Source organism: Hypanus sabinus, chromosome 14 (genome assembly GCF_030144855.1).
Source record: "Hypanus sabinus isolate sHypSab1 chromosome 14, sHypSab1.hap1, whole genome shotgun sequence".
NCBI lineage: Eukaryota > Metazoa > Chordata > Chondrichthyes > Myliobatiformes > Dasyatidae > Hypanus > Hypanus sabinus.
Genome location: NC_082719.1, coordinates 82994535 through 83013610, shown reverse-complemented (window position 1 = coordinate 83013610; position 19076 = coordinate 82994535). Strand labels below are relative to the sequence as shown.

Sequence of the window (19076 nt, the reverse complement as noted above, 5' to 3'; positions counted from 1 at the left end):
TTAACGCCCCAGGACTTGGGTCCCACGCTCCCTTTAGTGCCCCAGGACTCAGGTCCTGCGCTCCCTTTGATGCCCCAAGACCTGGGTCCCGCGCTCCCTTTAACGCCCCAGGACCTGGGTCCCGCGCTCCCTTTAACGCCCCAGGACCTGGGTCCCGCGCTCCCTTTAACGCCCCAGGACCTGGGTCCCGCGCTCCCTTTAACGCCCCAGGACTCAGGTCCCGTGCTCCCTTTGATGCCCCAGGGCCTGGGTCCCACGCTCCCTTTGACGCCCCAGGACTCGGGTCCCGTGCTCCCTTTAACGCCCTAGGACCTGGGTCCCACGCTCCCTTTAACGTCCAGGACCTGGGTCCCACGCTCCCTTTAACACCCCAGGACTCAGGTCCCGCGCTCCCTTTAACGCCCCAAGACCTGAGTCCCGCGCTCCCTTTAATGCCCCAGGACCTGGGTCCCATGATCCCTTTAACGCCCCAAGACCTGAGTCCCGCGCTCCCTTTAACGCCTCAGGACCTGGGTCCCGCGCTCCCTTTAACACCCCAGGGCCTGGGTCCCACGCTCCCTTTAACGCCCCAGGACTTGGGTCCCACGCTCCCTTTAACGCCCCAGGACCTGGGTCCCGCGCTCCCTTTAACGCCCCAGGACCTGGGTCCCGCGCTCCCTTTAACGCCCCAGGACCTGGGTCCCACGCTCCCTTTGATGCCCCAAGACCTGAGTCCCGCGCTCCCTTTAACGCCCCAGGACCTGGGTCCCACGCTCCCTTTAACGCCCCAGTGCCTGGGTCCCGCGCTCCCTTTAACACCCCAGGACCTGAGTCCCATGCTGCCTTTAACGCCCCAGGACTTGGGTCCCACGCTCCCTTTAGTGCCCCAGGACTCAGGTCCTGCGCTCCCTTTGATGCCCCAAGACCTGAGTCCCGCGCTCCCTTTAACGCCCCAGGACCTGGGTCCCGCGCTCCCTTTAACGCCCCAGGACCTGGGTCCCGCGCTCCCTTTAACGCCCCAGGACCTGGGTCCCACGCTCCCTTTAACGCCCCAGGACTCAGGTCCCGTGCTCCCTTTGATGCCCCAGGGCCTGGGTCCCATGCTCCCTTTGACGCCCCAGGACTCAGGTCCCGTGCTCCCTTTAACGCCCCAGGACCTGGGTCCCACGCTCCCTTTAACGTCCAGGACCTGGGTCCCGCGCTCCCTTTAACGCCCCAGGACTCAGGTCCCGTGCTCCCTTTAACGCCCCAGGACCTGAGTCCCATGATCTCTTTAACACCCCAGGATCCTGGTTCATAAGACATAGAAGCATAATAGGCCATTCAGCCCTTGGAGCCTGCTCCACCATTCAATCATGGCTGATTTACTCTCATCTTTCTTCCTGTAACCTATGTTAATACTTTCATGCCCAGAATCATTCTCGTAAACTTCCTCTGGCCCATCTCGAACTTCAGAACATTTTTATTTTAGGTGTGGGGCCACAGTCTTGATATCCCGTGCAGTTACTGTTTGGAATGAATAGTGCTTGTGGGAGGCAAATCCCAACTGAAGAGTTACAAAATAGGTCATTTTTCTGATGGGCATCCTAACTGAATATTGTTATTTGCAAATGTTATGTTTTGTACTTTGTTATAGACATTCTCTCAAATCACATACTTTCACTTGCAGATTCACAAAGTATTTTTAAGAGGAGTTGCAGCACAAGAAGGCACGATTCAGAGGGGCGATTACATCTTATCTATCAATGGGACCTCCTTAATGGACACGACACACGGAGATACACTCAATGTACTTCACCAGGCCCGCATACATAAACAGGCCATCGTTGTAATTAAAAAGGGAAAGGAAAGGGAAGAGACTTCATCCAAAGCACAGTCATCACTTTCTAAAGAAAAGCATCTTCCAGCTCGAGGAGATACCATGTTAAAGGAAGCAAGGACAGGTAGGGTCGATCAGAGAGCAAGTATAAAGAACAATGTAATAGAGGAGCTGAGACCCATCTTCAGTAACTGGCTGAAGTATGGCTCATTGAAGTACCAGCTCATGAGGTCTCAGATTCAGTTTGTAGTCTATACTGTGAGCCTCTTATGATACTGATGACAGTGGATGGCACAATTGTCATCAGATCACTGTGCTGAGAACATTCAAGGAAATTAAAATTAAGGGGAAAAGTGAAGGTCAGCAATTAGTTTTTCCCAATTTATTTTAACTTCTTTGAATGGTTTAGTCAATTTACATTTAAGTTTAAATATGATATTAATTTTTTACCAATAGTTTTAATTTACAAAAAAAAGGAACATGGAATTATACAGTAAGGAAATGGGCCATTTTGCTCAACTAATCTATGTTTAGCAGAAAACTGAGGGGCTAGGCCTGAAATGTATACCTCCCATTAGCCCAGTATCTTACAGTATGACCCTGGACCTGATAGTATGCCCAGAAGCTTCTGATATTCCTGGAGATCCTATAGTCTCATGCTGGAATTACAATCTGGACTTTTAAAAGTAATCTTTTGGAACACAAACTGTAAATTGCATTGCTTAGTGCATTTCAGGTAAATAAAATGGTGAAATTAAACACAGCTACTGTTTCACAGTCAGTTCAACCTTGGGCAGGAATACAGTTCAGTCACCTATTACCTGATAACGTTTTGGTGATTACAGGCTGGAAAGTGGACCTCAGGGGAGCAACCACTGTGGAGCTGCTGAAGACCTCAGCTGGCCTTGGATTTAGTCTTGATGGTGGGAAGGCATCAATCCATGGAGACAGACCACTTTATATTAAAAGAATATTTCAAGGTAAATACCCCTTTTGAAGATACAACTTTACATTCCATTCAAGCCAAACAGATCACCTAGTAATTGAAAACTTCTAATTATGATTGCATACTGTAGGGTACATTAAGTTCCTTGCCCCCAATACCTCCTACCACGATTAAGCCAAGTTATCCTCTGCAAGTGGCACTTTCGAAGGGCTCTGAGATAAAAAAGACTGCCCTCAGTGTTTCAACAAAAAAAAAATGTGCAACCTTACTGTGCCTTGAATCCTGGCCTGGCAACCAGACTGACATTTCTATTCCTAATCTGGAGATGAAGTGCAATGGTCAACAGTCTCCCCTTAGTCTGTGACATTGCACCAGGCATACAGGAGGACAGAAATTAGGATGACACAACGCATTAGACAGCGAAAGGTCCTTCCTTTCGGTTAGTCCTGATGGAGGGTCTCAGCCCGAAACGTCAACAGCGCTTCTCCCTATAGATGCTGCCTGGCCTGCTGCGTTCCACCAGCATTTTGTGTGTGTGTTGCATTAGACAGCAATCTGATCCACGGGTTCATGAATGAATGAGCATAGATTACCAACACTCAGAGACTGCTTGTCTCAAAGGGAATCAAGTTGTACTTTATTTGTGAGGACTCTAGAGGGAGCTCCACTCCACCACATGGTAAAGCCCCATGCTTCTCATGCTGTCATGCTTCTCAGCTGCATTTTTGGAACTAAGAGGCAATTTTTTCCCCATGGAAATAGAATTAAGCCAATTGCTCCCTCTCCCCTGATCAAGATTCCACATCCACCACCTTGCTCGAATTACTTCTACCAATCTCCTCTTGTGCCGTATGTAAGCAATGAAGTTGGGAGTGGGGGGGGGGGGGGGGGCGAACGAAATAAGGAAAGAAACAAAATAAATGTTCCCTGATGGAATTGTAGCACATTCCAGTCTGCCTCCAACACCTTTTCTTCTGTCTGCTTTTGGGTGTTTCTAACCCAGCAGGTTTTATTCCTCATTGACGTGGTACCATAGTGGAGCCACTGGTTTTGCACTCCCGGGCTCTCTGCCATCAGGTGACAGGAATTCTGCAGGAAATCAGATATTTATTGTTAGAAAGACCAATTTCTGGACAATGGGGCACACCTGGACAGTGAACTGTAAACTAATTTATTGCTCCATTGAAGCACCACTGAGAATTCCACCCACATTTTGTAATTATTGTCATAAATATTACAGTTCTGAGATGAGAATGCTCTGGAATGAGATTAAAATGAAAGCACTTCAGTCTGATCACATGGATCGGTTTTTAAAGAGCAAGTTATTTCTAAATAGACTACGTCTCGATGCCAAAATCAGTGAAGTTTATTGCAATGCGATGTGATCAGATTTGTCCATCAGGATTCTCTCTGCGTACCCTTTTAACAAAGCGCACACTGGGACCCAGTTCCCCACATTGTCCTTGAAATCCCTGGGACTCCAGTTCCTACACTGCCTCAGATGGAAAAACTCCAATAATTAGCCAAGCTGTCTGAAATCCTGGGGCTTTAGCATCTGATTCACTGAAAACCCAGGTGCTGAGCCCTTTAACTCACTGGGACCCGATTTCCCACACTGTCCTTGAACTCACTGGGGCCCCGTTTCCCACACTGTCCTTGTACACACTGGGACCCCGTTTCCCACACTGTCCTGTGAACTCACTGGGACCCCATTTCCCACACTGTCCTTGTACACACTGGGACCCCGTTTCCCACACTGTCCTTGTACACACTGGGACCCCATTTCCCACACTGTCCTTGTACACACTGGGACCCTGTTTCCCACACTGTCCTTGTACACACTGGGACCCCGTTTCCCACACTGTCCTTGTACACACTGGGACCCCATTTCCCACACTGTCCTTGTACACACTGGGACCCCATTTCCCACACTGTCCTTGTACACACTGGGACCCCATTTCCCACACTGTCCTTGTACACACTGGGACCCCATTTCCCACACTGTCCTGTGAACTCACTGGGACCCCATTTCCCACACTGTCCTTGTACACACTGGGACCCCGTTTCCCACACTGTCCTGTGAACGCACTGGGACCCCGTTTCCCACACTGTCCTTGTACACACTGGGACCCCATTTCCCACACTGTCCTTGTACACACTGGGACCCCATTTCCCACACTGTCCTTGTACACACTGGGACCCCGTTTCCCACACTGTCCTTGTACACACTGGGACCCCGTTTCCCAAACTGTCCTGTGAACTTACTGGGACCCCATTTCCCACACTGTCCTTGTACACACTGGGACCCCGTTTCCCAAACTGTCCTGTGAACTTACTGGGACCCCATTTCCCCACACTGTCCTTGTACACACTGGGACCCCATTTCCCACACTGTCCTTGTACACACTGGGACCCCATTTCCCACACTGTCCTTGTACACACTGGGACCCCGTTTCCCACACTGTCCTTGTACACACTGGGACCCCGTTTCCCACACTGTCCTTGTACACACTGGGACCCTGTTTCCCACACTGTCCTTGTACACACTGGGACCCCGTTTCCCACTCTGTCCTGTGAACTCACTGGGACCCTGTTTCCCACTCTGTCCTTGTACACACTGGGACCCCATTTCCCACACTGTCCTGTGAACTCACTGGGACCCTGTTTCCCACTCTGTCCTTGTACACACTGGGACCCCGTTTCCCACACTGTCCTGTGAACTCACTGGGACCCCGTTTCCCACACTGTCCTGTGAACTCACTGGGACCCCATTTCCCCACACTGTCCTTGTACACACTGGGACTCCATTTCCCACACTGTCCTTGTACACACTGGGACCCCATTTCCCACACTGTCCTTGTACACACTGGGACCCCATTTCCCACACTGTCCTTGTACACACTGGGACTCCATTTCCCACACTGTCCTTGTACACACTGGGACTCCATTTCCCACTCTGTCCTGTGAACTCACTGGGACCCCATTTCCCACACAGTCCTTGTACACACTGGGACCCCATTTCCCACACTGTCCTGTGAACTCACTGGGACCCCGTTTCCCACACAGTCCTTGTACACACTGGGACCCCATTTCCCACACTGTCCTTGTACACACTGGGACCCCATTTCCCACACTGTCCTGTGAACTCACTGGGACCCCGTTTCCCACACAGTCCTTGTACACACTGGGACCCCGTTTCCCACACTGTCCTTGTACACACTGGGACCCTGTTTCCCACACTGTCCTTGTACACACTGGGACCCCATTTCCCACACTGTCCTGTGAACTCACTGGGACCCCGTTTCCCACACAGTCCTTGTACACACTGGGACCCCATTTCCCACACTGTCCTTGTACACACTGGGACCCCATTTCCCACACTGTCCTGTGAACGCACTGGGACCCCGTTTCCCACACTGTCCTGTGAACTCACTGGGACCCCATTTCCCACACTGTCCTTGTACACACTGGGACCCCATTTCCCACTCTGTCCTTGTACACACTGGGACCCCATTTCCCACACTGTCCTTGTACACACTGGGACCCCATTTCCCACACTGTCCTTGTACACACTGGGACCCCGTTTCCCACACTGTCCTTGTACACACTGGGACCCCATTTCCCACACTGTCCTTGTACACACTGGGACCCTGTTTCCCACACTGTCCTTGTACACACTGGGACCCCGTTTCCCACACTGTCCTTGTACACACTGGGACCCCATTTCCCACACTGTCCTTGTACACACTGGGACCCTGTTTCCCACACTGTCCTTGTACACACTGGGACCCCGTTTCCCACTCTGTCCTGTGAACTCACTGGGACCCTGTTTCCCACTCTGTCCTTGTACACACTGGGACCCCATTTCCCACACTGTCCTGTGAACTCACTGGGACCCTGTTTCCCACTCTGTCCTTGTACACACTGGGACCCCGTTTCCCACACTGTCCTGTGAACTCACTGGGACCCCATTTCCCACACTGTCCTTGTACACACTGGGACCCCATTTCCCACTCTGTCCTTGTACACACTGGGACCCCATTTCCCACACTGTCCTTGTACACACTGGGACCCCATTTCCCACACTGTCCTTGTACACACTGGGACCCCATTTCCCACTCTGTCCTTGTACACACTGGGACCCCGTTTCCCACACTGTCCTGTGAACTCACTGGGACCCCATTTCCCACTCTGTCCTTGTACACACTGGAGCCGCAGGCCATGCACTCCCTTCAAGCTCACGCACTGATGCTATTCCTTTGCTTTAAAGCTTACTGGTGCCTTTTTTTTCCTGCACTCCTTTTAAAAACACCAGTTTCAGTGAAAAGTCCATTATTCTACTGTGTAACGGCTACAAAGTAAGGTATTAAAAGTGTGCTGGAGTATTAACAGGAGTCACTTCTTATAATCTGGCTAATCTGCTGATTTGACAGCACTAAACTCTCCAGCACACTGGACTGTCAAAGCTGTAGTGTCCATTTACATAAGTATTACTGTACTGCTTCCTGTAACATCATTATATCAAAGATTCCATGTCCCCATTCTGCCTTTCCTGCCTCTCAAACTGAAAGAACAAACCCCCTGAAAATTTTAATCAATGAAGCAGTTGGACATTCAGCCAATCAGATCTCTAACTGGCAAGTATTGTTCATGTTTTACCTGTTAATACCCACAGGGGGGATTTCTGAGCAGAGTGGAAAGATCGATGTTGGTGATGAATTGCTCGCAATCAATGGCAAATTCTTGCACGGCCTCATGCACTACGATGCTTGGAACATCATCAAGTCTGTTCCTGAAGGACCCGTTCAGTTACTTATCCGGAAAGTTAAATCCGTTTAAGGACTACAATCTAAATGGAACACTAGATGTCCAGTTGTATCACTAGACCAAAATGATGTGGTAACCTACATTGTTGGTAGATTTTAAAGTTTCAACAGCATTACCTCTGACTTTCTTTTCCTTAAGTCATGACAATTAGAAAGGTAAAGACAAGGATTTTGGCAAAATTGTAAATGAGTCATTTAGAATGAGATCTGCTATTCAAGAATTTAAGGAAAAGAGTCTTCTCTTGATCATTCATTGTACTTCATAGCAGACAATGTTCAACTGATATTCAAACAACCCTAAAGTAAATGAACTCATTTTCAGTCAGCTCTGCACTGGCAGATGTACTAACTATTGCTCATTGAGAAATCCATGGTAAAAACTCCTCAATTTAGCCAATTCAATTGAGCATAGATACGGAATGGCAAAGAGTTCAAAACTTAAGGGCTTTCAAATGCGTGCAGGTGTGCTACTGAATCAGAATCAGGTTTATTATCACTGACATATGCCGTGAAATGTGTTGTTTTGCAGCAGCAGTACAGTGCAATACATAAATATTACTGTAAATTACAATGAGAAATATTAGAAAAAAATAGTGCAAAAACAGAGCAAAGTAGTGAGATAGTGTGCACGGACCATTCAGAAATCTGATGGCAGAGGGGCAGAAGCTGTTTTTACATGTTGAGTGTGTATTTTCAGGATCTTGTACCTTATCATTGGCAGTACTGAGAAGAGGGTATGTTGTGAACCATGAGTTTCCTTCATGATGGATGTCTCATTCTTGAGGCATTAACTTTTGAAGATCAAAGTCAAATTAATTGTCAAAGAACATATATGTCACTTGCCAGCTGGTGTCATCAGTGCCAGACTTTGGAGTGCAGGCTCGCGAGTTCGAATCCAGCCAGCTCCCTTGCACACATTCCATCTGTGCAGGGTTGAGCGCCGAGCTAGCAACTCAGCCTCATAAAAATAAGAAAGCCTGCTGAAAAAAACGCCGTCGCAATGGCGTTCCAATGACTCCACTTTCTTCTCCTTCTTCATATATGTCACTGCAATCAAAATCAGGTTTAATATCACTGGCATTTGTAGTTCTGCAGCAGCAGTAAATTGCAATGCAATTTTTTTTTAAACTGTAAATAACAATAAAATATAAAATTAAATTGATGGGGCAGCACAATAGCACAACACTTTACAGTACCAGCGATCTGGCTTCCTGCCATTGTCCGTAAGGAGTTTGTACATTCTCCCCGTGAACACGCGGGTTTCCTCCGGGTGCTCCAGTTCCCTCCCATAGTTCAAAGATGTACAGGTTGGCCATTGCAAATTGTCTCGTGATTAGGGTAGGATTAAATTGGGGGATTACTGGGCGGCGTGGCTCGAAGGGCGGGGAGGGCCTATCCCGCACGGTATCTCAATAAATAACTAAGTAGTGCAAACAAAAATAGTGAGGTTAGTAAATAGTGAGGTTCATGGGTTCATTGTCTATTCAGCAATCTGATAGTGGAGGGGGAGAAGCTGCTCCTGAAATGTTGAGTGTGTGTGTCTTCAGGGTCTTGTATCTCCTCCTTGGTGGTGGTGAAGAGAAGAGAGCCTATCCTGGGTGATGAGGAGTCTTAATGATGGCTGCTGCCTTCCTGAGGCATTACCATATACGTACTGCCTTGAGATACGTTTTCTTGCAGGCACTCAGTCCTTTATGACGGGGAAATTTTTGCCAATGATGGAGCTGTCTGTGCTAAACTGGTTTAAACAAGTTAAACTGGTGTTTTAACTAGCTAAAACTGCTCAATTTAAAAACAGAGCGTCGTGCTGTTTGTTTAAAACTGTTTGCTCATACAGAGCCAACCCATCAGGTTCTTGAGAAGGAAGGGCATCATAGGTTACAGGGAAAAGGCAGGAGAATGGGGTTGAGAGGGAAAATACCTTAGCCATGATGGAATGGCATAGCAGATTTGATGGGGGGGATGCCCTAGTTCTGATTCATTAACTAGACTCCTGATTTATAACACTACTCAAATCAGAGAAAGCAGAATTAGAGCGTTCATTTTAGGACTATGATTCCAGATTCCATTAATGAGTCAGACGATCTGCTCAGCTGAGGTAATAACAGTTGTTTAGCTCACATTATGAGAGTGCTGAGCCTGCCACAGAGAATTGAATTGGTTCCAATAATTTTCAGGCCCTTTACGCCCAAAGAAATTCCGCTTTGCTACACCCAAAGAACAAATGTCACCAGTCAGTTACGAAATAACAGATAAAGTTGAGACTTTGTGCCTAGGAACCAGTATCCAGGAACTATTCTAAAGCAATATTCACCCATTTTTTGACCAAAGGTTGTCATACGACATGTCCCACAGACAGAAATATGGTTGCACAGTTTGGAAGAATTTAAGGTTTGAGGATTTGATTTTATCTACATAAGCATTACTCCCGCTCAATCATTGTAGGCACTGAACCTTGTACGAGTTGAGCATATGTTGTGGTGCAGATTGTGGAGGAATGGTAACACGTTCCAGCTGCAGCTGTTCCTTGCCTCCGGGTTTATTCAGTATGTAAATCAAACAGCACTCAGTGATAACAGAGCAGCCTATTATAACTTCACCTTCCCTTTTGCCGAAAATAATAATTAGGTGCTTATCATTACCAATTTGTAAATTCACTCCATTGATTTCATCAGTCATTACGTCAAAATGCAAAGCTGCCTTTTTGAATAAATGCAAAAGATTCTACAGATGTTGAAATTCCAGAGTAACACCCACAAAAAGAGCTGGAGAAACTCAGCGATTCAGTAAGTATCTGTGGAGAGGAATAAACTATTGACATCTCTGGCCAAGACCTTTCATGGACCCCAGTCAGGTCCGACCAAACTGACAAGTTAACCTTTATGGATTCCTGCACAAAAACTCCCAAGTTCGTTTGCACCTCTGTTTTTTTTAATTTTCTGCCCATTTAGAAAATAGTCTAAGCTTTCATTTCCCTTTTCTCACTGTAATGCTGGAACACCGGACTTTAGCTTCCCCTCTCAAGCTGCAGGGTGAAATCTGTCATATTATGATCACTAAGGGTCTAAGGGTACCTTTACCTTAAGCTCCCTAATCAAATCTAATTCATTACACAACACCAGAATTGCCTTTTTTCTAGTCGGCTCAACCACAAGCTGTACTGAAAAGCCATCTTGTAGGCATTCTACAAATTCCTTCTTTTGGGATCCAGCACCAAACAAATTTTCCCAGTCTACCTGCATATTGAAATCCCCATGACTACCATAACACTTTTATATGCCTTTTCTATCTCACATTGTAATTTATATCCGACATCCTGGCCATTGCTGGGAGGCCTGTATATAACTCCCATCAGGGTCTTTTCACCCTTGCAGTTTCTTAATTCTACCCCCACAAGTATTCTACATCTTCTGATCCTATGTCACCTCTTTCTTTGCTTTCATTTCTTACCAACAGAGCCACCCCATGCCCTCTGCTTACTGCCTGTCCTTCCATTGCAATGTATATCCTTGGATGTTAAACTCCCAACTATGATCTTCTTTCAGCCACGACTCTGATGCCCACAACGTCGCACCTGCCGATCTCTAACTGCACTGTGAGATCGTCTACCTTATTCCATACACGGCATGCATTCAAAGATGATGCCATGATAGCAGAGCGGTTAGCATGGCACTGTTACAGCTTGGGGCATTGGAGCTCGATTCCAGTGTCATCTGTAAGGAGTCTGTCTGGCCTCTGCAGGGAATGTGTGGGTTTTCCCCAGGCATTTCAGTTTCCTCCAACAGTGCAAAGACATACCAGTAGACCAGAGTGTGATTATAAATTGTCCCATTATTAGGTTAGTGTTAAATCAGGGGTTGTTGGGCATCGCAGCTCTAAGAGATAGAGGGACCTATTCCACGCTCTATTGCTAAATAAATATAACGCCTTCAGTCCTTCATTCATCACCCTTTATGAATTTTTGCCACTGATTGCAATTTTGCCCTATCATCTGCCTCTTCTTCCTCACGATCTGACTGTACACTGCATCTATTTTTATACCAACTGTCCCATCGTAGGTCTGTCACGCCAGTTTCCATCCCCCAGCCAAACTAGTTTAAACTCTCCCCAGCAGTTCTAACAAACCTTCCCTACCCCTCAGTTTGAAGTGTAATACATCCTTTATGGTACCGGTCATAATGTTCCCCAGAAGCCGTTCCAGTGATCCCGAAATAGGAAACCCTTCCCCTGCACTGATTCTTCAGCCTTGCCTTCATGTGCAAATTATCCTGTTCTTACCCTCACTGGCACACGGCATGGCAGCAATCCAGAGGTCACTACCCTGGAGGTCCTGCATTTCAGTCTTCTACCTAACTCCCTATATTCTCTCTTCAAAACCTCCTCCTTTTTCCTGCATGTGATGTTGGTGCCTATATGTACCACAACATCCGGCTGCTCTCTCTCCTCTAGAATGCTGTGGACCCAATCTGTGACATCTCTGACCCAGGCACCTTAGGGGCAACATACCATCTGGGTATTTCTTTCACATCCACAGAATCTCCTATCTGTTCCTCTAACTATGGAATCTCTTATCATTATCACTTCCATTCCCCTCATCTCCCCTCTTTTCTTCTGAGCCTCAATGCCAGAAACCCAGATGCTATGGCTTCTCCCGGTAGCCCCCCCCCCCCCACTGCCACCGCGCGCGCGCACACACGCACACTCACACTCACACTCCAAAGCGGTATACATTTTTTAGGGGAACAGCCACAGGCACTGGATTCCTGTTCCTTTTCCCTCTCCAGACTGTTACCCAGGTAACTGCCTCCTACAATTTACGGGTGACTACCTCCCCATGGTGCCCATCTATCATCTCATTTTCCAAAATGAACTGAATGTCATTAAACTGCAGTTCTAATTACCTAACATGATTTCGAAGGAGCTGCAGCTTGATGCACTTCATGTAGAAGCAGTAATCAGGGAGACTGGAGGTCTCCCAAAATTCTCACATCTTACACAAAGAATATATTGCTAACCCTGGATCCATTCTCACAGCACTAGTTATGTATTAATAGGCAGAAAGAGGAAAAAAAAACTTAGTTATAGCCTCCATCTGTGCTCGCCCAAGCCTGTTGAATCAAAGCCTGACCACTCTAACACTGCCCACTCATACAATAGCGACTAGCTTACACCTTGCTTTTTATTGACCTTTGTAAAGTGCCTAATAGATCACTATGATTGCAGCCTGCCAAAAGGCCCCAGGCTCTTTCTAAACGTCACATTGCCTCAGCCAAACAAGTGACTCAAGGATATTCCTATCTGCCCTTTAGAGATGGTGGCTAGATATTCTTCAGTTGTATTAAAACTAATATTGAATCAGCATGTTCAAAAAGATTTTACAAATTAGAACAAAGAAAATTTCACTCTATCAAAATAAACAGATCTCACAGGCTTTTGCTGGGGACCTCCCGTCACTGTAATACTGCAGAGCAGTAATGTCTTTAATTGCTATTCTTCGTCTTGTGATCATCTGAGTCGAGTAAGATGTTCTCCTAAGGGGTACTCCAGTTGCTGTGGAGGCCGACCTAGGACCCACATATTTTGGTACATTATTGACAGGAGTATTGGGAGTGGTGGCCATGGTTAGTGGTCATGTCTTTTGCTTGTTCATTCTCACCTTTGGCAGCTGCCACTTGTCCTCTGCAGCACAGCAGAAGTCACTATCATGTCGTGCAGCTTCCTCTTGTACAGGTTTCTTCTGGGTGCATCTATTGAATGCAATATCTTCCCAGTTTTGAAGTGCCTCCAACACTACTTCCTCAACCACTTATTCATATCCACAATCATCCTATTCCTTTCCTGACTAGCATATGGTACTGGGAGTAATCCAGAGATTACTACCTTGGAGTCCCTTCCCTAACTCCCTATGCTCAATGTGCAGAATATCTTCCCCTTTTCTACTTATGTCATTGGTGTCAATGTACACTGCAACCTCTGGCTGTTCACCAGCCCTCTTTAGAATTTTCTGCAGCTGCTGTCAGTTATCTTGGACCGTAGCACATGGGAGGCAATACACCATCCTGGCTTTACTTTAGCAGCCACAGAGTCTCCCATCCAAACTCCTAACTACATGGGTTCAGGAGGCATTGATGAAGAGGGTCCTGCAGTCTGAAATGGTTCTGGAAATGGAACTGATGATCCGGGCGCTTGTCAATTTGGAGGACCAGAGAGATGAGGCTTTTGAAATTTGAGGGTCCTGAATTCCATGGTGTAATTCATTGCCAAGTATGTGCTTTGATGAAAACAAAATATCCAATCTGCCCTCCTTCCACTTCACAGATAGTTGAAAACCTGGCGCATCTCAGCGGTGAATTCCTCATATTTATTGCAAACGGCAGTTTTGTTGTCCCAGTTCACGGTGGCCCAGGTCAGAGCTCACCCAGTCAAGAGAGGCATGACAGAGGCAAACTTGGCTCGGTCTGTAACTCGCAGAGATGGCTGGAGCTTTAAGGATAAGATGCATCAGGACTGGAAATTGGGGCATCAGGTTGGGGATCCATCAAAACATTCAGGTGTTGGAATCTGGGGCTCCAAGGGAGAAGGTTGACTGGTGCAAGGTTGCTTTATTGACTTAATTTGTATTAAACAACCCACAAATTTCAGGAAGTTAAATGCCTATGCTTCTCTTGTGCTTCTTCATCATACCCCAGCAAACTATCCAAAGTAACAAGATTGCTTCCAAGGGTCTGCTTTCTCTCCCACTCACATGCCCTACATTACAATAACATGTGAGACCATCTCTGGAAATTGACACTCAAAAAGGATTCTTCTTCCCCTTCATATCTAAACCCTATATTTGTATTTCTGCCAAGTTCTGTATTTAAAAAACACCTGTATTCTTAAGGAACTGCACTATATATTTAACGCAATAATCCTGTGATCCTTTCTGCAAAATATTATTAAAGTTAGATTGTATTTTATTCTGAGCTAACTTTAAAATCAATCCTCCCCTTTTTTGATTATATCTTGGACACTTCAGTTATATGCTCAACCATTTTTTGTTGGCTACAGTACTCACATCTCCCATGGCCGTGTTTCTTCATTAAAAACAATGTACTATTTAACCATGTGCTCAAACCTCAATCTCGACATTATCACCTCCTCCCTCCTGCTCTTGCCTGTATCGACCATCCCACTTCTTTCTGGATGTTATTAAGATGTCTTCCAGTTCTCTCTTCATGGCATGGTTTTCTCCACATTTTTAATTTAATTTTTAATGATGTTTTTCATTTCTCCTTTACTGTAATTGATTTGAATTTCTGCTTCTGCTCATCGAGTTTCCTCCTTTGCTGATTTATCCACTTGCTCATTCCTTTTGTTACCAACATGTGCTGGAATCCACATAAGCAGGAACAGAGTCCCATCATTTTAAGTCTAAGTAAGGTTTATATTATCTCACACATAATGCCTAGTCTTGTCTCTAAGTGGAAGTGATTGTGGTCCCTGAATCAGAAAACATCGGTTTCATTTCCTCCACCCACTGCAAAGCGAATAGTCCAGCAGTCATTTCACCTGCATCCACTGAGAAATCATCATTTATTTTCCACTACTTTTTAATGTTAAATTCAAGCACTACAAATCCTATCTCTAATCTATTATTACCAGTTTTGAAGCATATTGTATATATTTGTAAATATCCATAATTATTATTATTTACACAAGAATCAACTATATCTTGATGTAAAATCACACCTAATTTTTTGTCTCCTTTTGAATAATTTAAGATCCACCTCTGGTACTTCACACAGCCATGGAGGCACCTGAGGATAAAGCACTGCCTTAATTAATAATTCTTGACCTTATCGGCTTTTCCTTCAATAGTCCATGTGAAACTTATGAATTTCTCCATGCTCTTGGTCTACCCAATATGTAAACACAAGTTGTGTTCTCAGTTCCAGAGGTGTTTCTCCCTACTCCACCTGAACTGCATCCACTGGTGCAGACCTTATTGCCCTACCGATTATCTGTAATGCTTGACTTTGAATTATATCCAGTTTCTTGAGCATGCAGTGTGATGCTGATCCATATGCCATACTTCTGTAGTCCCAATATTGATATTATTAATCCTACATATATTGCTTTTAAGGATTTCCTATCAGTCCTTCATTTCTTTCCTATCAAACACCTCATAACATGTAGAACTTTCTTACTTTTAGTTATTATTTCCTTAGTACGTGTTGACCATGTATCTTTTATCAAACCATATTCCTAAAAGTTTAAAGATATCCATACTTTCTTATTCTATACAATAAAGCTTTAGTTTTTAAGTATTGTCAAACAAGGATTAACTTCTTCTGAATTTTTTTTGTGGTAGTTGGCAATCCAACTTAAAGATGCATTACTGCCACCAACTGGACTGGAGTGTGGTGTAGAGAGTTTGGGGGGTGAGGAAGGTAACCTGACTACTCTTTCAAACTAAAGCTAAATTACAAAAGTCCTATAGATTGTAAGTAATGACAGATGATACTGTGAATTAAATTATAGTCACTCCCATAAATTAAAGTTTTAAAATTAAAACTATCAACTCCCAGGATTGTAATGAGGCCTGCATTTGACTTTTTTCAACCTTGTATGCCACTTCAACCACTGTAATAGTATATGTTCAACTGTTTCATAATGATAAGAAAACCTGCCCAACCCAGAATTATGTTTTCCAACAAGATGGAGGGAATAATTAAGACTAGTATGCCCAATTCTAAATTATGTCAAAATAATTCCTCCCCTTCTTGTTTGACCTTCTTCTTCCATCAACCCAACAGTCGTCTTTCCTTATGCCCATTATCCCACAGGCCTTGCCTTAACACCCTAATTCTGAACCCTACCAACCCCTTACCTTTTGATTTGATAAGTAAAAGGTCTTTATCTGTTGTTGAACTTCTAACAGCCCTCTTAACTAAACAATTAACCCAGTCATTCCTCTCAACCCTCTGTGTGCAAAGACCCATAAGAAGAAAACATAGACCAAGACTTCTATATGAGATAATGTTTGATGAGTTTCCAGCAGTAAATCTGACTACTGCTAGAATACAGTACCTGGTTTAAGATTCATCAAAACTGAAAAGGAAACTGAACAAACTACAGCTTTACATAGACAAATTTGCTCCACCTACAGTAAGCCTAAAACGATGGCAACTAACTCTGCCGACTATACCAATAAATAGTAAGTTGTTTTTTATTGCTACCTATAATTCAGACACAAAAACAGCCACACCAACATTCCCAGTTAAAGTATCTTTTGATCCATCTGTAAAAGTGGTTAACAGACCATAATAATTTTCCTTAATATATCAATGAACCAGCAGACTCACAGGAGTAACAAAATTGTTAGACTTTATTAAATCATGTACCTAAAATCAACCAAAAACCAAGGTTGGGCTACTGAGAAACAAGGATTATGGGTGACAGCTGAATTTAAATAGGCTGAAGACGATGAGTTGGAATGAGTGACGTGTTGGAAACGAGTGAGAGTGACTCATGTTAGCTTAGTTGGAGACTGGGAGGAGCCTGCCTGAAGAGAGAAGTAGTGGTTACTTAGTTTAAGAAAAGGGAATTCCCAGAGTTCAGCAAACATGTCATGAAAGTAGAATTACACAATCACATAAAGATAACAGTGTAGAACTTCTCCAGAGTTCAAATAGGTTAACTTAATCTTACCTTCATTGGGAATATACTACATATATATATATATGGTTAAGTGGCAGTACGAGACCTCATTCCATCTGAAGAGCAGACACCGAACAGCCTGCTCCCACCAAAGCAATGAGAAACTAGGAAAAGATAACAATTAAAAGTAATTCCATATGAAATGTGCCTATCTTTATAAATGAAGAAACTTGTTGGAAACACTTTCAAAATTAGGCCTCTTATAAAGTAAATAGTTCTAAAATAACCACTGTGTATTTGACCAACTGACAACTTAGTGCAGAATTTATAAAGTGTAGAATTCTGAATTTTCCATCTGGTTTTGCATATGCTCTTTAATTTGGATGTGAAGGATGTTTTTTGAGATCATCCAGTTTCCTGAGAGATCTGCTTGAATGCAAGTATCCTGGTTATTTGAAAATTCGCTTTTTGGATTGTGCTGGTTCCCAACATTCTGAATTTGTGGGCAAGATATTAATCAAAGTTCACTTCTATACCAAATATATTTAAGGTTTTCTTAACACATTTGTAGTGTTTGAAGTAGATAAGGTTGCTTTATGGGAAGTACTGGCCAGACTAATATAATAGCAATTAATTTTCATTTCTATAAACTTTTTTTGGCTAAAATTAGCATTAAAATATTCCATAAATCCTCCTTCGACTTACAAAATTCTATTTTTCCTGGAAATCCTGTAAGTGCAATTTAAGGGTAATCGATAGGTCATGTGTATGCATTTGGTAAATATATTACAGACTCCAGACTTGTACACAGGATTTTACATCAACAGACAAGAAAAATTATTTTATCATCTACCTTGATTTGTGTTCAATGCCAGCACCTTTTTGCTGATTTAGTTAGTCCAATCTTTGTATCTTATGGTGAAAATATAACTTGTAAAGATCTTTGAGTTGCAGAATTATCAAGTACTGCTCTGTAAAATTGGCATGTCCACTGATTGTGACATGATAATTATATTAAATCTCACAGATTTCTCTTTAAATCTGCAAAAGGATTGAGTTATCATTGAATAAGTCATTTAAAGATAGCCTGATTAATTTAGAACTCTAGACCAACCTGCTTATGATTTGAAATGAAATGATAGTATGTGACAAACTGTAAAATATTGTTGTATACATTTTTTGTGTAAAAATATGCCTGTTTTGTCAATAGTTATCCTAAATGCCTTCAAAAGATATAGGGGAAGAAAGGGTGCAATACTACAAGATGGATTGTATATTTTTTAAAGTGGCTTTGCACTCATTATTTAAAGCCAGGAAATCTGTAAACAGGGTTTTATAGTGATTCAAAATATTATTTTATGAAATAAAAATGCATCCTAATCTCACACTGTGCTTTTTTGTGAATGTGGATTTCCTGCTGAATTAACTTTCTTACTAGCAATGGTCTTGGAGCTAGTTACATGAGCGGAACTGGTACCAAAGTGGATATGGATTAATGGTCTAGAGACACAAGTTCCAATCCCAGCATAGCCCATTGTGGGATTTGAATTCATTTTTCAATCAAACTTGGATTTTTTTTTAAATCAAGTATGGCTCTCAAAAGAAAAGCAGTTTATCATGAAGTTCATTGGGTTCACCAGCTGAGATGCTATTCTTGGAAAAGCAGGGTGTTATGTACATGGACTATGTGTCAAACCAAACCCAGAACAACATGGTGATTCCCTTATCCTTACCTACCATCCCATGAATCTCTGCATCCAGCACATCATTCTCTGTAACTTCTGCCATCTTCAAAGCAAACCTGCCACTAAACACGTCTTCCCCTCCACCCATACTCCACAGGGATCACTCTCCACTGGACTTC

General features: G+C 44.0%; 1 protein-coding gene across 1 annotated transcript in view; it reads left to right on the top strand.

Moving 5' to 3' along the window:
• The window catches only part of pdzd2 (PDZ domain containing 2), a 445568-nt gene extending 426977 nt beyond the window's left edge, over positions 1-18591 (top strand). Inside the window, exons 24-26 of the mRNA XM_059989569.1 lie at positions 1649-1922; positions 2644-2778; positions 7420-18591. Coding sequence (XP_059845552.1) covers positions 1649-1922; positions 2644-2778; positions 7420-7583 — 573 coding nt within the window. The 3' untranslated portion in view covers positions 7584-18591. The remainder of the gene's footprint in view (positions 1-1648; positions 1923-2643; positions 2779-7419) is intronic.
• The last annotated feature ends 485 nt before the right edge of the window (positions 18592-19076 follow it).